The following is a 23369-nucleotide window of genomic DNA, read 5'->3' as shown; positions in this document are numbered from 1 at the left end:
CTCATAGTAGCACCACACTTTTTCTTTGTAAATAGGATATATTCAGACATTTACAACCATATACCCGCCAATCCTGCTATGACCAATGCAATTATAATGTTGACAGCTGTACTAATGTAGTTCCATGCTGCAAGGTGTCATTAATGCTCCACAAACAGACTAGATTTGTGTTTCATGTCTTCTTTTACCAGCAGTTTTATACTGTAAAATGTATTTACATTAATTTCAGTGTATTCTTTTTTCATTTCCAATGTAATTAGATTTACATGCAATTACTTTAAGGTAGTTGCACTAAAATAAGGGGGTAACCAGTCAGGTTTTTACACTGAACAAAGAAATAATTATATGGAAAGTAAATGTAAGTTGTGCATAAGTAATTTTAATTACTTCACAATTTCTGGTAATTTAGTGGAAAAACAAATAATATTTTCTGAGCTTACAATGTAAGTACACTGTACTTTCTGGGGTGAGGGCTGTATTATGGAGTGTTTTACTGGAAAGGAGACACATATTATGTTGTACTTAAGATTACTTACAGTATAAGTTAAAAAGGATGATTAAATAATAAAAAATTCATCAACATAATGAAGATTAATTAACGATGTAACAAAATAAAGCTGTAAAAAGGCTAAATTAATCCACTTAATAATAAGGCCCGTGCCCTGAAAAGTACAGCGTATTTACGATGGGGAAATTTTCTGCGAAATTACCAGGAAATTATGCAATTCTTAAGTAATTGTAACTGCATAAGTAATTTTAAGTACTTCAATTTACTTAAATTTACTTACATACTTAAATTTTGCTTCCTGTAAAAATCTAACTTGTTACAGCTTTATTATAAATTACCTGCCTTTAAGAATTTGTATTTCAATATAATTACATCGTAATTTGAATTACAGGGGAATTAAGCCCTTAAACCTCAGCCATATAATTATAAATATTGTAAATATTTCAGTGCATTCAGCCACAACCACAGAGGATTAGATGGCATGTGATGAGTCTGAAAAATGTTTATGATTATATCAAGAATAAATTCAACAAGAGATCAAAGCTCAGGGGAATGAGATGAACGAGTCTGGGTCGCTGCGACCCTGATTAGTCCCTCTCCATCTCTCTCTCTCTAAATCACAATGACGCATGCAAGCAAACAAATGCAGATTTTGTGCATAAAAACAGAAACATGGAGGAGCGGATCACACCAGATGATGCATGAAGCTTGACACATTAGAGGTGGGGCTGTTGTTAACAGTCCTACCTGAAGGAAGTGGCAAGTGCGTCCCTGCTCGGCTTTCACCAGAGCTTTATCTAAGTTGACTGAGGCCTTCTGGTAGACTTCTCTTGCTCTGCTCACCGTCAGAGTAGAAGACCATGAGCTCTTCTTCAGCTGAACTTGGCCATCGAGCGCACTCATCAGCGGCAGCCCTCCACCGCTGCCCCCCGAACACGTTGAGCACTTCACATCGTTGTTGCTACGTGACGTCTTGAGAGACTGGGCGCTGATAGTGTTATAGGACTCCATGAAGTACTGCGACTGGGATTTTTCTGGATGACGCCCCATAGTCATGACCCCAGAGGGCAGGCCTCCACTGCTGCCCCCATGTTGATGATGGTAGAGGCACACCTCCCGGTCAAGCGTGTCATCTGAGCTCCAGTAGCCTGAGATGGCAGAGCGCATCTTAGGCTCCGACTTGGAGCGGTCTTTGCTCTTACTGCGCTTGCTGTGCTTTAAGGTGCCAGAGGATGATGGTGGATCATCAGGACTGGATTTGCTGCCATTCATCCTCCCACTTCCTCCCCCACCAGACCCTGAGGGCCCCTCCAGGGAGTGTGACTTGGTGAAAAGCTTCTGGACAGAGTGAACGAGGTGGCGGATTCGACCGGGGCTGTCGCTGCGTTGGTGCTCCACAGCAGTGCGCTTATACTGCAGTGTGTGGTAGCCTTCACGCCGCAATGGTGCCTGGCTCTCAAACTGCTCTAGCAGGTTAGAGGGGATGCGATTGTTGTTTCCTCCTGCACCTCCCTTACTGCTCGGCCCGGTGTAAGGCACCAAAGCACCACACTCCTCCTTTAGCTCATGGTGAGAGCTGTAATGTCTGCGAGGGAAAGTGCAGCTGGCCAGATCAGGATAGGTACTGCACTCAGACTGGAAGGAGTTCCTTTGGGTATAGCAAGGGTGGTCAGCAGGATGAGATTCCCCAGAGTTTAGGAAGTAGGACCGACGATCTGAGTGTCCCAGGGTCATCGAGTCGTAAGAAGGGTCGCAGGTCACTGTGTGATGGTGACTGCGACTGCTGGACAGACCTTTCATTGTCATCGTGGCCAGGTCTTCAACTGCTGCCGCAGGAAGTCTGCAAAGGCCCAGAAACTAGCTCTGCAAAGAAATACACAGCCATGGGGAAGAACAGACAAACAAACAAGAACAGAGAGAGACAGAAAACAGAATTATAAATATCTTCTATTTGCACACACTTAAAAGCACAATTTAATGTTTTCATCTGATTTTATTTGAGGAAGATGATTTTTGGCAGTCCTTCACAGTTGAGAAAATCTGATGTTGACAGGCCTTGGACCTATTCTTGCCTCAAAGTCTTTGATTTTTGCCCTTCAAAACTTCAAAAGGAGGATTTCTAAATATAGCAGCCGTTTGGCATGTTGTCCCAGACACCCAGATCTGTCCTCAAGCCTCTTCCTCCATTTCTCTGTTTAGTCTACTACATTTCAGTGAACAAAAAAAAATGACAGTGAATCAAGGAAACAGAGAGAACTAAAGCAAGAAAAGGTAGCAAGAAGAGATCAAATCTATTTCAAGTGTGTGCTAAATTTGTTCAAGGCTACTGTAAAATGAAACTTCAATGGAAGTCAAAGATACAAGAAATTAGGGATGGGAATGCAGCGACAATACCACAACTGTCCCCTGTCTCACAAATTTAATCCAGTGCTTTCATGTTTGGGTAGCACTAAAACAAAAAAGAAAACATCTATTTTTGCTTTACAGCTTACCTGCTCGCTGAATAAATATGCACATCCCCACACCCACAAATACAATCAGTGATCACATATCCCCTCTATACCTCTAGGTCTTCTAGGGGGAAACCAATTGGCCAGTAAAACCCAGCTGACAGCTTCTGGGCTGGTTGAGGCGACTGCAATAAACGGCTTTGCCCTTACAGGGTGAGTAGAAAAGAGCGGCATACATCAGCACCCTTAAACTGCCTTCCTTACCCATGTGGGGCTGTGGCTGGCTGGTCGGTGAACCCACACTGTTTCCAGTGGACTGGAGGTATAGCTAACAAGACAATAATCGGAGCCCACGCACCTCAGGGTAGCACAGCGACAGCAGTGAGGCTTAGCCTCAGCAGGCAATTCATTACACTGATTTACAATGCAGTACCAAAGGCCACTAAGGTATATTTTATTTAAAAAAAAAAGGGAAAAAAAGGGCTGGGAGTTAGGGTGGGAGAAATGAACATAGGACAAACAAAATGATGGAGGCCGAGCAGCAGAATTAAATATCATGCCAAGCGTTTACTTCACTTGAGGACATGGTGTTGGGTGCATGTGAGGTGCAGTTAAGTGAATGGCTGTACTGTTGAGAGATTTATTATTTTCTTTGACTGTAAACTAGGTGCTACATTAATTGAAAAACTAGGGGAATAATTCATGCAATTTCCTTGTCTCCGCTAAACCAGAGGATTAAATCATTCAGGGAGAGAATTAAGCAAATAGATTTCTCTTATTGTATGAGTGAAAATGGAAAATCCACAGTGGTCAGTCCCCACCCCCACCCACCATCCGCAACGCACTCACAAGAGTGAATTCACATGCGGCACCCACCGCGTACAACAAAGACATGCACAGTGTCCGCTTCTTGCAGAGCACTTAAAAAGTGGGCTGTGTCCAACTAAAGGTATTCATTGCAGCTGACAGAGATCTCTTCTGTTGGCCACTGAAGCACAGAATGTGACCTAAATAAAAGGCCCTCGCGGTGATCCACAGCAGCGTGTTTGTGGCACAGCTGTCTACAGAGCTGCGCTAAAGCTGAAAAGCTGAAGTTGGGTCATGTTGGCTATCTGCCTGCTAGCAACAAATACCCATGCACACACACACATGCGCGCACACACACACACACACACACACACACACACACACACACACACACACGTTAACCTGACAGACTGCATATACATGCAGAAGTTTGATGCTGCTCGCTCGTAAAGAGCAGTTTATCAACAACACAAAGGACGTGGTTGTAACGGGTTTGTCAGGTATGGCCTTCAGTTATAAGCGCTCAAAGACACCTGTGGTTATGTATTATGCTGTATGTCCACTGGAGGTGACTGACCCAGTTATGTCTACCTGTCTGGGTAACCAACCACAATTTTGTGTGCCAACCCCCCCCAAAACAAGAAAGTAATAAAAATTTTCAGTTAAATACTGAAGTAATGATTTTTGTAGCAGATTTAACTCATAATATTTGATTTTATTAAATACAGTTAACTAGCTAATTGAGCAAATTGAGTGAATCAACTTCAGGAGTTAATTGTAGTGTCAACTGAACCGTGGAGTAGGGGTCTTTATGGCCACACGGTTTCATAGCACATGTAGCTTCTCTTTTATTTTTGCACACACTAAAAGACGGGAGTCACCAAAGTGCAAGCTCCTTCATCACTCCTCACAGTGTGCAAATATTACATAGCAGATGTTCTGTTGTTCTAATTACAGGACCAGTAATCATCAATATGTAAAGAAATGTAAAGCTTGATGAAGGCTTAGCTATGAGTGTAGAGTTGCTGCTTTGGGTCTTCCAGTGAGAAGGGGTGCTTAAAATCATGGCTTCCACAGCACAAAAAGCAACAAGCAAACAAAAGAACATCAAGAAATTTGAGAGAACTTGTTCCTTCTACTTTGTGTAAACAGCCTCTAAAAACCACAGAGAGTTCATTACATTTAAAGTGATTGCTGAACAGCAAGGTGTGCAAACAAAATGCAGGAGTAGATAAAACAAGCCAGGCTATGAATGTTAATGTTCATTAACACCTGTGCTGCATCAGCACAGTGGAAAAAAAATCTATTTGGATGCCAGCTTTCTTTGGGGTTAGATGAGATGAATGTAAAATAGATTTTTCCTCATCATCTAACAGCGTAAGCAGGCAAGGACGCAGCGTCACAGTGGCAAAATCTACTCTTAATTTTCTTCTACCTCACCATTAGTGAGTCACACTTAAACAAATTAAAAAAAAGTGGCATGGAAATGCAAAGCAGCACTGACTTACAGCACACCATCTTAGGAAGTGTTGGAATCAATAAGCATTAGAGTGAGAAGACTACTGCAGCTTCTGCTGGTGAAAAAATACAAAGCCGCTGTACAGACAGCAGACAGTCTATCTTCCTCAATCAACACTGAAAACTAGTTGCTGGATGGAGCTCGGGGCTTAGAGAGCCTCCATGAAGCCTTTAGAGGCTGCAAGGCTACAGACAGTCTTCACTTCCCTCTTGAGCCTGGGTAATGCTGTCTCCAAAGAAAAAAAGAACATTACCAATCTCCTCTCCACAGGAGATCAAATCACCACAGCAAATCTGGCTCAAACGTGTGTGTTTGTGTGTGTGTGCGTGTATGTGTCTGTGCTTGTTTCTAATCAAAAGAAAGAGTTCAGCGCTTTACCTCCAGTTTTCAGGTCCAGTAAAGTTGTCCTTTGATCGTGCAAATGTTTGCAGTTAGGCATACTGCATAATATTACTGACCAGAGAGGATGTAAAGGTGAAGATGCTATAGACACAGAAAATATATTTTTTTATTGCTTTCCATGTGTAAGACATAAAAGGGCAATAAGTCTTTACCCATGTGATTTTCTACCGCAATGTATGTCTGTGTAGGTTCTCAGTCATCCAGGTCAAGGTAATCTAAGGAGCTTGGAAAGAAGAGCAATGGGACTTCTTTAAGTTTTTTGAAGACGCTTCACTCTCATCCAAGAAGCTTTATCAGTTCTAAGACCAAATGGTGGAGAGACCCAGGTATGTAAGCCCTAGTAGGAGTTGTCCCTTAAGACGATGGTTGACCCACTATTGATTATGTGACTCATTACATGAGACAACGTGTGAAAAAGTGTAACGCTGACCCTAGATGTGTCAGTTGATCCCAATTACTGCAGTGTACATGCTTCTCAAAAAGACAAATATTTACTCCTACATGCCAAATGATTCAGAATTCAATATGTTTATGACAAAATAGGCAAATAAGATTTTCTTGACATTTCAAATATGACATATTTGTCTCCCAATACTTTGATTACCTGCATGCATACTTACATGTTGCAAAGGTAAGGCGATACTGTACACTGTGCTCTGCATTTTCATAAAAATTTGAATGCAAAATACATATTTGTTTTGGTTTAATGGGCTATCCTGCTCTGCTCTTTTTTCAGGTCAGTATTCGTGCACGCATGACCTGGTGTGCCCACATATGAAGCCATGGTAATAGCTTTGGTTTCATTTTCTCTGGTTTTAACATCTGTTTCTGAGCTCTGAGACTTGTGCTGCCACTGCACTTCACCAGCAGGCAAAAGGCTGTGGTGCCTCTAGAGATGACATTTGAAAAGCTTAACTTTAATGTCAAGCAATTTAAAATAAAGTGTCTCTCTGTAAATAAAGCTCTGGTTAATTTGAACGATCCATAGATCTTGCTGGAGTTTTTAAACCGAAACATAACATACATTTTCTTATGGCTTTTCTTACTCGAGAAGGTGGTGCGGGTCAGTCACGTTCACACCTAAGGCCAATTAGAATCAGCAGTCAATGTAGAAGTCAACAAAACCTGCAGGTTTGAACCTAATAAATTGCCTTTAACACCTCAACAATAAAATCCTGAGAGTAGCTGATATCCAATAACTATGAGTAACTAACTAAGTATCCAGTATAGTTTGTTTTTGTGAAGTAAGCCATTAAATAGCATAAAAAGACTACTGAGGATCATAGATGAACAATATAATTACAGTCATGCTTTTCTGAGTGAACAGATCAACAATGAAACGGAAAGTAAAATGCTGCCTGCAAAATATCGAGTATTTTAAAAAGTACTAAATTCTCTACCTTGCCTCAGACACAAATACATACAAGGTTTATTGAGAAATTCTGTGGAGCCACTTTAGCCACACACTAACAACTTCAACAAAACTCACCCACATTTTTAAATGTACTTGAAAGACACCCATGAGAGAGCTGCAGCTGCCAGTGAAACAACAGTGACAGAGAGGATATTCTCATCCTGAATGTGTGAACAGTGTCTTAGAAAAAAACAAAATCCCACAGAGAACGATGTTGTAGAACATTTTTAAGACAGCCAGGGGCCAAAAAAGAAAAAAAAATTGAGGAAAATGGTATTTTTTTTTCTGTGATTATGTAAAAGTGGCTTTTAGGAATGCCAGGAGAGGCTGGGTACCACTAACTTTAATGTCTTGCTGTTAAAATGGCTCTTAAATGATAGATGACTGTCTTGAATGACTGTCCTCACTGACTGCACCAAGACAACACTCTGAACAAAAGCTGCACATGATTGCTTCTGGTTTATGAGATATTCTTCATTAAACATATGTCTGCACAAGCAATATCAGACATGATAGGAGTCACACAAAAAGGTAAATTGACAGAAATAGCACGCTTTCAGCATGCCATCTCATTTCCAACCCAGAACGCTTGACGTTACACCAAGAAGATAAGGAAGCAGTATATCTTTACCATATAAATAAATGACAGCTTACGCAACGTGTTTCCACCGTAATTTGTGTTTGTTAGTGGGCTTTATTCAAAACACTTAGGAATGAAATATGCTGCTGGCATCTTATCAAAACATGTTAAAAAACTTGACAAATAAACACATATTTAAGGCACAGCTTTAAAGCATTTTTTTTCTTTTGCTTAACAGATTCTTTTACCTTCTGATTGAGGTAGTTTCACCTGACGTCTAATAAGCGCGTTTCCCTGTATTGGCTGCATTATAAACCTGCATGCCGTCATGGATGGATTGATGTTCCTGGTTTCCACAAGACAGCTCCTTTGTCACAACCAAACTAATTAGGCTGACTGTCAGGGCTCCCTCTGACAAATGGAGTGACTGTGTTGAGTTATAGCTCAGGACCCATCAGAGACAAATTCCTCTGGTGATGAGGTCTATTTGATGAAGGTAAACAAATTAACGCATGCATTAACTTTAGAAAAAGCCTGGTGTTGTTGGTGTCAGGCAGAGCTGTCATTGCAGGATGTTCAAAGAAATTCAATAACACAAGCTAATGTACACAATGCCCCAACGGAGGCAACTACGCAAGCGATTCAGAGGTCATTTTAATGTTATGTCAGTGACTGTAGATTGTGCGAGTGCATTTCTGTGTAACTTTTTGATTTGCTCATTTATATTTAATTCAACCTTTCTTCTATTTTTGTTTCTGTGTCAGGTATAAATTAAAATGTTCAACTGGTGTTTTTACGTGTTTGTTTTTTCCAAAAACCTTCTGTAAAATTCAGTTAAGGTACAACCAAACCTAAAAAAATAGATTTTGGAGGAACATTAAAGTTTACTACTGTTAACATTAAAGTCGACTTCTGTAAAAGGTGCTATAAAAATATAATAATAGTTGTTTTTCAAAGTTTACTCCTTGAATTTTTAACACTTTAAAGCCTGAACAACGTAATAGTTGACAGAAATGTTTAATTTGTTGAGAATTAGTTGCGATTTATCTTTGGGTTATATGTGGGAAAAACTACACTTATACTGTGCAGCAGGGTGTTGTTCAACACCTTTGTCCTGCAACTGTTACTCTCCTATTCTAAGTGAATTTCACCCGTTAAACATTATGAACAGAAACAACAAAAAAGATATAATATAAAAATAGAAAAGTACTATAAAGCTCCCATGCTGAATAGGATTCTTGACATTTCTTTTAAATAATGTATTCATTCAGGAAGCTTTTGGTCTTTAAAGAAAAGGGGCTCGAGTAGCTCTGACACTGCTTTGCCTCCATAACAAAAGGCCATGACTCCGCTGAGATTGCAGTTGTATGGCTTCAGGTTGAATCTATCATAGATATACTGTAAGAATAAAGGACGAAGATGCAGCTTCTAGATGCCACTTTCTTTTTAAAGGGTAAGTTTGTAGTCAGATATGATAAAATCAGTTTTATAAGGCAGTCATGTGATCTGTAAGGGTACTTCTTCAGCTTGCTATTTGTAATTTTAACAACTTTAACAACCCCATATCTATTTTGGGTACAGCTTTTTCCTTTTTTTTTTTCTCTCTTTTTTTTTTTTTTAAAGATATCTACTATAAAATATCTTCTATGATGACTGTAGCAAATGTGTATATATGTATCTCTGTATGTACCCCATCTCCTCCTTAAGGGAGGGCCAATCTGAATGAAACTTGCACAAACACAGAGCAGATATTAACATCTTTATCTTCTAAAACATGTGTTATAAAATCTATTTAAATGTGTTATAAATAGATTTATAATATAAATGAATTAAAATATAAATGATTTACTATTAAAGCAGAAGTTTAAGGTTAAATATTACTGTGTATTATGTTTCTTAAATGGGTCTTTTACAATTAGAGGCAAAAAATGTAAGTTTATTTGGTGATTATGTCTGGCTATACCAACATTATTGTATTCCACGCAAACATTAAACCCAAGGTTTTGCTTCCCTTTAAAACTGAAAAGATTTATATGTCGCTTGACTTTGTAGCTTGCTAAGAAAAAGTACATATATATTATTCTTATATATATGTATTCTCATTCATATATGAATTTTTTGTTAAGTGTTTAGAAACAAACAACTTCTGTCATCTGTTTTTTGTGGTTTGATGAAGACATAAAGAAGAACAAGATAAATTAACAATACAACTCTGCGCCACACACGAGCACAGTGAAAAAGTGCTGGGGGCCTGCCAAAAACCGCCCCGAGGGCAAGTTTTTCTAATAATATTAAAACTCAGATTGTTTGAATATACGCAGTATATAAGCACAATAAACCAACAGACTTATACACCAGCAATGGTGATTTATGAAATACTCTACAGGCTACATTATATCAGTGCAGCTGTCCTAAACAAAGCTGTCGGTAACGCCAAAACTGCTGATGAAATATTTCCCTGATAAATTAAAACTTTAGTTTAGTTTTGTAAAACAATATAGAATAGGCTATTAGGGTTCGGTCCAAAATCCTCAATGTAGACTAGAACATTAAACTTAATACAAAGCAACAACACAGGTGCACAAACAAGAAGAACTGATTACGGGGGGTATGTGTGTTGCCCAAAAGCAATTTTAGAGGATAATAAGGCTATAAGAATAAAAGGTCACTTTGACCTGTTCCAAATAATCCACCTTCACAAACCTTGATATTATATTAGTGTGACAAATTACTATTTTCTTTCTCCTCCCTCTCTCAATTCCTTTTTTTAATAAAGTTCAATAAAGCTATCCATAAAAAGCAGTCAAGGAAATTGGACAAGGGAGGACAGCATCGCCATGGAAACAAATGGATTTTCTGGTGGAAAACAATGTGTTTTCAGCTCAGCTAATGACAACTCATATGTACCAACCGCTTTGGGATCATACATGCGGACAGCAACAGGAGTCACCATTTTTTGTGCTTTATATCTTCATGTGTCCCCAGGGCATGCAGGGAAACTGTGAAAAATGTGTGAACCTCAGACTTATCATCTACATTTAGAGGGAAGAATTTCTGAGTGGTGACAAAAACAGTTCTGACCTATTTATTTTTGTTCCTGAAGAAACGTCTAATTTAACATGATGAATGAATAAAAACCCAAATTATTTCATTTTTGTTTATGATTTTGCACTACAATGACCAAAACACATCGTTTATTTATATATTTCTATGGCATGAAAAATGAAGAGCTTCAATCATTCTCCTTAATTTGCATTTTGCAACAATTCCTCTAAGTGGGACGCTGTAACATTCAAAAAGCTATTTCGAGCCTGCCAACGCACAAACTCATAAAGCAGAAGGTAAAAAGTATAGCCTGTGTCACACAATCTCACACAATAGTAATGTTTGTGCTTTTATTGTCTCTTAAGAGCTATGAAATCTGGGGCGCCTAATTCGGGACTACGTGGAAGTGGTGTAGTGATGACGGTGAAAGCTAAATCGAAACGTGGAGAGTCAGGATCTATGTGCATGTGCATCTGTGTGCATGTGCTACATAACTCTTTGTACCCTCATCCATCAAGCGCATGTATGACCCACATGTGAAAAAGTTGCTAATGCTGCTGATGTTAATGTACGGCTTGCAACTCTTTCCTCCTTGTGGCATTTTTGCTGTGTTAATACACTTGTAGCCAAACGCTGCTTCATTGTTACCGCTAATTTAAGTGATGCAAACGCTTCAGAGCAGCACATATAAACTGAAGAAGGGCATTTAAAACAAGCATTAAATGGGGGGTATATTAGACTGCCTTCTGATTTTTCTTCTTGTTATCCAACACTGTGATGCCACATGGTGCGTGACTTCATTCATATTGTAAAAGCATTTGTGATGTGAAAAGGCATATAGACCCACATTCACTGCAGTAAAAATCAGGTTATGCGCATGCACTTTGCTTGTACAGTATGCACAATATAGTCACTTGCTACTGTCAGGCAAGATTAGCATCACAGTATTGCCAGAGGCATGCACAGTGTCACGTGACTTCGAGCAACTGACTCTACAGCTAATTAAATGTCAGAAAACAAAGCTGGCATAAAGTGCACATAGCTATGTGTATATATGCTTTTAGCTAATATAGTACTCTGAAGTTTGCAAAAAACAAAAAGAAAACATATGAGGCCTAATGCCAAACAATGACATGTGATTTGCAAATATTGTAATTCTATAATGAAATAACATGAACAGCTTAAAACATCCTGAAAAAAGCCCCTGCAAAAGCATTAATTTTAACATCTGTTTCTGTTTGGTAGACACTTTCCATTAAGGGCTGGCAGCTGACTGAGGCCTTTTGCGAGATTACCTGTACACAGGAGTGCAGCAGTGCAACATGGGGAAAAGAATAACTTGTTTTGTAAGCTCCAGTAGATTTTTCTTTGTGTAAAGGCTGTTATCAGCTGGCCTTTGTCACTACTCCAATATTCACTGCTCTTTGTGGATTTAGCCATCTGAATTCAACAATAAGCAGATGTTTCATGAGCTATTATGACTGATTTCCAACCCCTAAACACCATAAAGCTAGTATTAGATTCCTTCACTGACTCAGCATTATCATCTTAAATATAAATTAATGACTGCTAACCTTGATTTGACCTAGTAACAGTGCCTAAGATGTAACCAATCAAACACAGGAATTTATCCCAATATTGCAAATGAGCCAAATGAGCCAGTTTATCCTGGATGAAACTGGCCATTATTTTCATGCAATCTTTAAATAACACAAAATTAGTAAACTTCAATTTGTTGAAAATATAGTTCAGCAACACACCAAATAGAGATCCAATGTCCACAATGTCTGATTTAAAAATTAAAAAATGAATTAGGACATTATATGTAAGTTTTAAATTTCCAGCCTATAAAATTTCCCTTCCTCTCCTTTCCCCTCTTTCTTACACACTGATGATTTTTATTCCACTGGGAAACAAAGCAGCTGTACATTTCCCTCACACATTTTTTTTTGTGACAACACACAGAAACAGTTGGTGCATTTGCTTTTTTTGTTGCTTCTGAAATTTCTTGCCACTTCAAAATATTAATACTTAATGTCAGCTCCTGTTCTGTAGCTAGGTAGATGCACAAGTACTGTGACTATAACTTTACATCTGCACAATGCAACGCATCACACTGAAAGTAAAAGGGATGTTGAGGCTGTAAGTGGGCCTTGGGATGTCATTATTTTCTTATTACTGAGCAAGTGTCTCCCTGCTGCCACTGGACGCAAGGCCAGGATGCCGCACGTGAAAAGTTAACTCATTCAACACTAAAATGCATTAACCTGCCTATTAGATTTAATTACTTATTAATTGAAGGTGTCAGAATGCTGCTCTGAATCTTTTAGTTCATCTTTAAGTCCTACCTGTGCAACACCTCTAAGAAAAATCTTGGCAATTTGTGTCTCTCCTTTGCAGTGGGTGGCATGTCACATCCAGGACACGTCAACAGATGCTTGACAGATCTGGGAGTGTGATCCAACTGAGCAAGAGGGGAGGATGGGGGGGTCTAACCCACTGCCTATTCGTATGAGTGCTGGTGGATGCAAATCCAATGTGTCACATACATGCACAAGGCAAGCAATCGTAAAAACAGATACTAGCCAGTGAATAAACATGCTGGACACACACTCACACAGAGGCTAGGAGGCATTCTTCCAGCTCTCCCTGCACACTGTGGAGAATTGATCCTCAACCAAACATGCTGCCTGCACAGAGAGCAGGTGTCAGACCAGGTGAGTACTGTGCACTGACAGGTAGCATGTGACCTCGCATCAAAACCTGGCGGCACGGAGAGGGCATGCAAATTCCCAACTAAATAGCATCCACAAGGCTCATGTCACCGAAAAAGCATCTCCTGCCAACTCAACCTTAGTCGAGACTCAGCAGCTGGCAGCTGCATAAGATAGTGGTCACCTTCATATGTCACTCTGTGCAGATGTTCAACGACATCTATAATCAATAACAAACAATTAGAACAGAACAGAACTGCACCATTTTCCAGATGCATGATCTTATCCTCTTTGATAGAATTACTTGAGCCAATATCCTAAAAGCAAAATAACTCCCAGTTTAATAATTTGCGTGTTTTTTGTGCACATAGGGCCATCTTAATCAGTATTTCTGCATACGTAAACCTCCCTTTGCACGATTCAGGGATTTTTCAGGGTCACCTCTCTACTTGCTTCAATGAGATGCATTAAGCAATGTTCAGAATATTCTGCTCTGCTCACAATGTTCTTTTCCATTAAAGAAAGTTTCAATACAAGTAAGTGACTTGCAAATTTTAAAAAGTTATCTACTACTGCTGCTCTTGAGCCAAACTACAATATTTAGTTTCAAGCGTGAGGCTGAATACTATCTATTTTCACAGATATCAGGACTACGGTATCATGTAAATCATATCACCTAATTATGCTTAGTCACTGATTTTTATTTTTTTCCATTTTTACAATGAGCTAAGAACACATTTATAGAAGTATTTCTTAAGTTGGTCCTTTACTGTCAAGGGTTTTTATTAGAAACAAAGCATTAAGTGTTGATAATGCTTTGCTGTTGAGTCTTTTATGAACAGCTAAATGAAGTGTGAAATGTGCAGTTCATTGAGCAAGTTAAATTAGCTTCCCATTTCATAAATTGCTTAGGTACCGACAGATAACAGCCTCCAACTTACCGGTACTGTATACTGAGGTAACAAACAAGCACATTAATAATCACTTACATTTCAGATGTTATCATGGGAGGAATCATTTTTGCAGGAAAAAGTTTAAATATGTCTTATTGTGAACTACAAAAGTGAGATGTTCAAGCCAGTTTCTACTTCTCTGTCTGACAGACAGTAGATTAAGGCTGATTTACTGAAAGCTTCCAGAAAAGTTGTGATGCTGTGTAAAATGTAGATAAAAACATAATGCAATTAAATACAGTAACATCTCTCAGTTTTTTTTCTTTGTACTATTTTCAATTAAGATTGTTGTCTATATGAATTGCACCCTGTTTTTACTCAATGGGCTTGTATACTTAATTTATTATGTGTACAGTGCTACTATTTAAATCATTTACTACTGATTTCTTACACTTAATCTCACAACTAGTCTCTACTGCAGCCTACTTATGTAAGAAAAAAAGCAGTGAATCACGACTGAAGCCTCCTAGCAGAACAAATGTGCTACTTCTAATGAGACTTGAGCAGATAATCTCATCCTTGCTGTTTTCTGTTAATCTCTGAGTATCGTTGACAAGCACATTTGAGTGAATGTGGCATGAAGAAAAGATCTCATTTACACACTGTCAGTGGTGTATAAAATATCCATCTGGATGTCCAGTCATTTACTTCCAAGCACTCTCCCTACTCATTGCCTTACTTATAACCTTTCCCAATTCTTCTTCTTCCTCCTCCATATTCCCAACCCCAGGTGTTCATTCTGTTCTGCTGTGATTGCTAGTATCAGCATCATGGCTCTCCTCCCACTGGCCAAGATTGACTTCATCTAATTAGGTCCTCATTTGCTACATAATCTCCACAAACACAGTCTAAAGAAGCCTCTCGATGCTCGATACCAAATGTGTCATTTCCACAGGAAAACATCAAGATTTTAGCATTTTCAAAATTGTGAATTGAAAAGTGTAGCTGCACAGCAGGAATTCTTAGATATAGCCTCAGCCACCGACCCATTTCTGCCTCTGGCTACAGTTTCCTTCACTTCCTTTTCAGGCTTCCCTGGGATTCACAGTACTTTGGCTTAGAGTCTGTTGGTAAAGAACATTACTTCTTTTCAAATAGATTCATATGTTGACCCATGCCAATACAATGATATGTTTTCAAATGGTAAGCTGCGCTTGCTGTAAATCCAGCTTTTTGGCAGTATCCCCAGACCTTAGGGTTCATGGTTGGCTTGTGTAAAAGAGCTGAGCCAAAAATGTCATCCCATGCATGATTCTGTATTAACCACTAAATGATGATGGACTAGTTCCTATCTAATTCAGCTGCAGAACACACTTTTTATACTGGAAAAATGAAAAAACACAAGTTTCTGAAAAACACTTCTTATTACATTATTGCACTGTTTCCCATCTAGCTACACTCAGTAACCTCAGTAAAAAGTGATAATATGGTTTTTTTTTTTATAAATTTTGTGAAAAAAAAAATATCAAAAACTATGGTTTCAGATTCTGTATTCAGAACCCTGTTTTAGTAATTTGTAGAAGCTCCTTTGGCAGAAAGTGCACACCCAAGGTTTCTTTGGCAAGTCTCCATAAACTTTGCACATCTTTGTGGATTTTATCCCATTCTTTCTGATCTTCCCAAACTCATGTCAGATTGGATTAGGAGTCGTGATCATCAGGTCTCTCTAAAGATGTTTCTGTGGAGTTTAGGTCTAGGCTCCCATCAAGAACAACCAGAGACTTGTTTTGAAAGAAGGAAGGAGGAGGAATGAGTTCATGTAAATGTATATATACATGGCCAAGGCTCTTCTTGGCCATATACATGAACTCATTCCTCCTTCTTCTTCTTCCGGCTGCTTCCTTTAGAGGCCTCCACAGCAGGGATCATACGTACATCTCATAGATGTCCTGCACCAGCCTCACATACTTCTCTGCCACTCCTGCCTTCAGGTTGAGTGTCATACCACTTCACCAATGTCAGGTTTTGGCACTGCAGCAGGTTTTTGGATTTGGCTACACTTATCCTTTCTTCACTTTTGACTTCTCTCCATGTCCCTGCTACTTAGAAGCAAGCCCCATAGCATGATGCTACCGCCAACATGCTTCACTTAAGTCATCACTAGCAATTAGCTAGCATTAATTCATGTTTTCAGAATATGTTGGTTTGAGATCTGCCCAAAGAACTCAGCCTTTGACTCATCAGCCTAGAAAATCGTATTCTCTGCATGCCCACTCCCTGAGTTTGATTGGATGAGCTTCATGAAGGGTTTATTTGAATAAGAGTCCTATTTGTTCCAAAGTTTTTCTCAAAGTTTTTTTGCTGACATGCAGTGTGGACTGTAAGAACATATATGAATAAACAGGTGTGTGTTTCTAAGGTTTGTCCAGTCCATTGGCTTTGTCATGCCAATCAAATTACAGACACATTTGATAAATGTGTCGACTGACTGCATGGAGACTGACTTTTTAAGATGCCTGGTGAATATAGAAAGCTAAAATTTTATACTCGTGATCTTACAGCTTCAACTACTGCATGTTCACTTACACAATGTTAATATTAATAACAGAATTAACTGAAACAATTACTAAAACAAGTCTGGGGTATATGAAGTTTTATATCACAAAACAAGTACTCTACTGAATATTGGCTGATGTATCAGTAATAAATTTTGTGTGCGCAACACAAACTGAAGTACTTTCTGGGCACAGCTACAGGTTTGCCAGATTGTTTGGTATTATTTATTATTAGTATTATTTTTAGGACATAAAATCCTTAGAACTGGGACTTGGATATAATGCATGAGGCATACCACCGAGCACTATGCTAGATCTTTGTTTGTATTTTACGCTATATAGTTGTGTTTTTAAGCACAAAAATGTCAAATTCATGAGCAGGATGGATCACAACATAAAGTAAAAGAAAATGATCAGGTGGGGTTGTTAATCTTAATGCTGGGATTAGCATTTTTATTTTTTCTCCTTGGAAATCCTTTGGCCTCCTGTCTGTTTGTTGTCTCCACCACATCGCTAGAGTGCTTATGCTGGCAGAGTAAACATGTTCAGCACTTTTACCCACTATTAAGCATTTTCACACACTTTTTAAAAAACTGTTTATCTCACCACCACCATCCACTCGGTAACAACTTATCATCACACAAAGAGGGAAAAAAACACTTTCATCCCGCAGCCCGAGAGAAACCTTTTTTCTTTTTTACCCATTCATCTCACCTACGCATCTTTCTATCATCCCCCTTTTTTCCTGCCACTCACCCCACAGCCACTCTGTGCTGTGTTTGTGTCTCTTTCTGTTTTTGCTGTCACTGATGGTAGGCTGTCAATCTTGACAGATGTGTTTCCACTAAGGATGCACTAAAAGGTTATATCTGCTGTGCAGAAGAGTGATTGCAAAAGGTCAAGCGTGAATTATGAATGTGCAGGTGCTTTGAGAAGGAGCTTTAATAAAGTTGATATTATATATGTTAAGGTGTTTCTTTATACTACTTTAGCCACTTTCTAAGTGGTCACTGGCCATGGTGCAATAATAAAGGTGCATCCAAAGCTGCTTATAGCAGCACTTTGTTCAATATAATGATTCAGTGGAGAACAAACATTTAGAATGTAACTCACCTTCTTTACTGCTTCATCTTCGGCATCTTTTCTCTCCTGTGCTTAATTCCACACCCCTTGTTGTCTGTGTATGCACATTTCTCCACCTTGAAGTGAATAAAGAGAGTCAGAATGAATTTATAACATATGAAAACACTCCTGTGGTGCTCTGTTGGCTAACATGCTGGTCCCTGTGCCATGTGCTCATGCTGTGCTGCTGCTTTCTGCTCTTTTTCTAGGTTCACTTCAGATATACAACAAATAATGTAATAAAAAATTAAATTAATACACAAATCATTCCCCCTTTTTGTAGAACCAATAAGAAAACTCTAGTCTTCTTTGGACAGAGTGGTTGGCTTAAGACATTAAATGACTGTGTGCATAATCAGCTAAGCCCCGTGTTGTTTGGCTGCACTAACATGCTTGTTTTCATCCTAGAACTCGTCTTTTGGGGAGCTGTGTTTCAGGAAAGAGGGAGGAGATATGCAGAATTCATTTTAAGCCTATTTGTGCTTATTTAATCTAGTGTGTTAAGTCCTTGAGGTCTTTTGAGGGAGGGTGAAAACAGTCTTTGTTTCAGGGTAACTACTCTCACATATTGAAAAGCATAGTGTGCAGAGCACCTACACTCTTTTTCAGCTTCTGAAAAGTTTTAAAGAAAGGTTTATGTACGAAAAAAAAACAACAACAACTGTGAGATGTGTTTTTGCTTGTAATATCCTGTCAAACTAGAGTCACTATGCGTTTGAGAATCAACAAAGCTTTTGCAAATTAGGTTTCTAGAAAGCATCTCTTTTCTGATATTCGTGAAGGTGATGAAGAGGATGTGGCAGGTAGTTCATTGCGAGGGCATGGAACAGATGGTGGTCTGTCTGACGCTCGCCAGGTGGGACTTGGTTTGGACAGGCTGGACATACACCCACTCGCACAGACACAGGTCAGGGCGAGGGCACCAACACTCCAGTGGGCTTTAGGTCTGCTTTACATGACAAGGATGTGTGGATACTCCAAACAGGGTGGTAATGAAAAGTTCATTAGAATTTGGTGCAGAAGTGGAATAAATCATATTCTCTTCATTGAGGTTTTTTGTGTTGGTAGATGACCAAGGGATTCACGAGCTTAAACAAATGCTAAATAAGTGTATAGAAGGTCATTTTTGACTTGCCTGAATGCAGAAAAGATTATTTCTACCATGCCAGACAGCTAAGTTAAAAAAGGAAATTAAATAACTTAGCTATATGATATCGCATGTATGTAGCACATTTCATAGCACAACACACAAACACACAGTGTAATTAAATACAAGTCTGTGAGAATAAAAAAGGTTTTAAGTTTGTTTTTGAATAGACAGTTCTAACTGACCTCAGGTCAGCGGGCAGCTTCCTCCAACAAACTGGAGCAAAACAACTGAAAGCATCCTCAGCACACTGAGATCTAATTCTAGGAACAGCTAAAAGATCTGCACTTGATGACCTGAGAGGTCTGGTTGGTGTACACTGAGCAATTCAGAGACCTACTGGCGAGGGCCAAACCACTGGGAGCTTCATGACATAAGAGAAGGGTTTTAATGGTAATTCTGTTTTGAACAAAAGTAAGTTGGAGATAATAATTCTCCAACTTTTGATATGTTTAAATGTTAGAAAGCAGTTCTGGTAATCTTATTATAATGGCTATCAAAACTGAAACCATTAACCAAAACAATGCCAAGGTTCCTGATTTGTTTACTACATTAGGAATGATAAATATCACCAAACTGTCAATCTGTAACTTTTTTGAACAAATAACAAATATTTCCATTTGGTCTCTGTTGAGTTACAAAAAGGTTTCTAGACATCCACAAGTTAATGTCATGATTGTTTATGATAGTACCAACCAGGAGCATGTAATGGTTAAAGAATAACAGACCAAGAACTAACCCTTGATCAACCCCTGATTTAATTTTTATTTCTGCAGATCTAAAACTACTAATGGAAACAAAAAAAACTTCTGCCCTTCAGGTATGATAAAAGCTAATCAAGAACCTGACCTATAAAACCAGCTGAACAAGCTGTGCTTGTCAAACATTTTAGCTCCAATCATAGACTAATTCTGAGGTCTGGTGCTAAATGAGTGTTTAGAATTAGATGGAATTATCCACACGTAAAATGATCTTGAACACCAAATTCAAACCATGAAGTATTTTATTAAATGTTTTTCCATGTAGGACATAAAAACTATATTTAAATGTCTGCTTGTTCACCATGTTCATATATGAAAAAGCAGACTAATTTATCATAATATTCTTTTATCCTCATTACATAAATGCAAACAGTGAGACATCAAAAACAGCTGTTCAGAAACACCAAACAAATTAACAATTAAAGTATAATTTTTTTGCTCTTTTTTGTAAGCTACTTATTCATATATGAGACAAAGTCTTAAACTGTTAGTATTAGTGTCAGTGCGTAATGGACACTTATTTACAGATATGCATAACAACAAATTCCAGAGCCACTGTGCTAAAAATGGTTTAGCGACATTTATTTACCAAGAGCAACGTATACGTAGACGTAATGACACGTACAATGTCACTGTTCATTTTGAGATGAGCTACTACATGTATACTTAGTTTCTATAAAGATTCTATTTTAAGATTATTGTTTTGGCATTTCTTTGCTGTTGATAGACAGTGAAGCAGTGAAGAGAGACAGGATAGTGTGGAGAGAGACAGGCAGAAGATATGCAGCAATGGCCCCCTGCTCACCCTACTGAGCTAAAGTGGCACCTTATATACATATTGATAATCCTGGTATCCTGGTAGTTTACGCTATAAATTTCTTCCAGATTGATTAACGTATCTACGAGGAGTTAGGGAACAGACATAGATACGCTACAATTTTTATAGTAACACATTTATAATATGAAATGTTTATGAAGGAACTTATCCTTCTCAACCACACAATAATGTTTTTTGGTATGAATACTGTGCCACTAAAAAACCATTATAGCAAAAACTTAAGTCAAAGATGAGATTTCACATCTTCTGTGCCCTCTCTTCTCTGTCAGAAAAGATGGGAATTTCAATTTCACACTCTGCTGGGGTGCATAACACACACATCACTAAAACACAGGTACACAAACAGACAGATGGGGGGAGGGTTGGCTTGTTAAAAATGGAGCAACATATGTATTCATGAATGAGTAAACAGGCAAGGGATGAACATAAATGAATACATTAGACACAAGAAAAGACCTAAAGACCATATACATGCATTGAAAAGTTACCGACATAACCTTTGTTATATTTATTATATTATTTAACCTAAATGACGCATTTGACTTCAACTAAACATCTCCTTTAATCTTTCTGTAAGTAAACTGCAGCTCTCCATTTTACAGTATTCACTACCTGCACTGTGAATAATTCATGTATGCAGGATAAATAGTTAAATAGGCAAAACTCGTCTGTCAAAAGTAAAAATGACTACGACCTTGCCTGCAAAAATAGGCGGAAGTTGGAAGAGGGTTGCATAGACGGGGAAGAGAACCGATAGAAACAAACCAAAAAAAATGAACAAATGAGAGAAAAACTCCTCTCTTGTTAAAGAAAAAACCTTCATATGCTGGAGTGTGATACGGAAATAGGCCCCTCTGTATTCATGAATCTCTTAAGAGCACAATCAATGGGGTAAGCAATACATAAAAGATGAGGCTGAGTTTGACCTGTGCACTGAGGGGGAGGGGAGAGTGTTCTGCAGAGCCTGGACTGGAGGAGATGGCGATTTAGACTCTGTTGGGGCATCCTTTGAAGTTTTGGCAGATGAGGATGGACTGTGGATCAGCCCGTGGCCCTGCTGCATTAACCCCCCAAGCCCCAGCTATGCCTGCACTGAGTCAGCAGCAGCGGCAGGCTCCCTGCCTGGCCAGCATGGTGCATAATCTCTACACTATAGTGTAGCACAGATCCACTACAGAAAGCCATCATTCAAACTTCAGCAGTGATTATCTCTTTGCTTTATTACATTTTCACAGCAGCATGACTTCTCACCAGTCAGCTACAGATCTGATGTTGATGCTCATTTTGGACAATGATGGAATTTGTGGAGCAAGAGCTCATGACATCAACCTGAAATCATTGCGGTATTTCTTATCTGCAAGCACACAGCGCACAGAAACACATAAATAAAAGCAAGGACCATTATCATGCTGAAGATCAAGATCGGCACAGATTGAAAGTCACACTTACACGCATGGAAGCACATAAAAATACACACAAGCAAACTGCTAGTGCACTTGTGCCCGATTGTTTAAAGCATGTGCAGACACTAAATAGAGGTGATTCACGTCAGAAAGAGGATTAGAGGGGGTTGTGAAAAAGCTGAGAATTATTGACAGAAAAGAGGGGGATTTAGATTTAGCTTTGCCAGTCCGCAAGTGCCTCTAACTCCTCCCCTCTCCCCTCCATGTACAACCACTTACACATAAACTAGCGATGACTCAGTAAGACCGTGTCAGGTCACTTTGAACTGACATTGCTCAGGAAACTTATTCCAAGCAGTGGTTTGCTCTGACCCAATCTTTTCTATCAGCGCTTACCCTAACGCTGCAAACCCAGTCATGTATGCACATACAGTAAGCATCTCTCAAAGTCCTGAGGGCCATGCATTACATAATGAAAGAAAGAATGATAGAGAGTCAGACGGGAACTTGTAGAATCTCATCTATCTGCAGGAAAACAAACTAATCCGATTCAAAATACAACCAAATCTCTGTGTGATTAAAATAATTCCAGATTCTGAATTAATCGAGGGAATGACTAAACTAACCAGGATGCATCTTTCAAGGTTAAAGTTTCAGTCATTTTTTCCCTGCTCATCAGAAAACATTTTAAGGTGCATACAAAAATACAGCTCTGAAATATAGACAAGCCTGTGTTATCACTACTGTCCAGTGAGACAGATGCAGGGTAAATATTTTGATGTGGGTTAAACATGAAGCATGGCTAGATGTATAGACGCATGTGCATGACTGTGAATGTGTGTTTTTACAAGGGCACTGAGATGTGTACAGTATTTGCAATTGAAATGCTGGGCGTGATTCTGAGGCAAGGCGGGAGGCTTGACGGCACCCCACCTGGCTCGTTGGACTTCCAAAGGGCACACTTAATGAATTCACAGTGCTGTAATGTGAGAACCGCACACTGATGACAGGTAGTCATTTATTAAAAAGCAGGCGTTTGTGCGTGTGTGTTTGTGCGTGCATCAGTATGTGTGAAGATGCATGGAATACAGGACGGAGAATCAAGACAATGTTTGAAGCTTTTGTTGTGTGCCTTCTGAGATAACAAGCTTATTTACCATGAATGATACAAGCTTATTTACAAGTGACAGAAGTTTTATTTTACAGCTGGA

General features: G+C 38.9%; 1 protein-coding gene across 5 annotated transcripts in view; it reads right to left on the bottom strand.

The window, feature by feature from the left end:
• Positions 1–23369, bottom strand: part of dlgap1b (discs, large (Drosophila) homolog-associated protein 1b) — a 95682-nt gene that overhangs the window by 45507 nt on the left and 26806 nt on the right. For 4 of the 5 annotated variants that reach the window (XM_063483518.1, XM_063483521.1, XM_063483520.1 and 1 more), the window contains exons 2-3: positions 18001–18086; positions 1256–2371 (exon numbers count right to left, since the gene is read on the bottom strand). In XM_063483518.1, coding sequence (XP_063339588.1) covers positions 1256–2314 — 1059 coding nt within the window. In that variant the 5' untranslated portion in view covers positions 2315–2371; positions 18001–18086. The remainder of the gene's footprint in view (positions 1–1255; positions 2372–18000; positions 18087–23369) is intronic. The other variant, XM_063483519.1, reaches the window with a different exon arrangement.

The sequence above is a fragment of the Pelmatolapia mariae genome, linkage group LG9 (genome assembly GCF_036321145.2).
Source record: "Pelmatolapia mariae isolate MD_Pm_ZW linkage group LG9, Pm_UMD_F_2, whole genome shotgun sequence".
Classification (NCBI taxonomy): domain Eukaryota; kingdom Metazoa; phylum Chordata; class Actinopteri; order Cichliformes; family Cichlidae; genus Pelmatolapia; species Pelmatolapia mariae.
The sequence above is the reverse complement of the archived record's forward strand: the minus strand, read 5'-3'. Positions and strand labels throughout refer to the sequence as shown.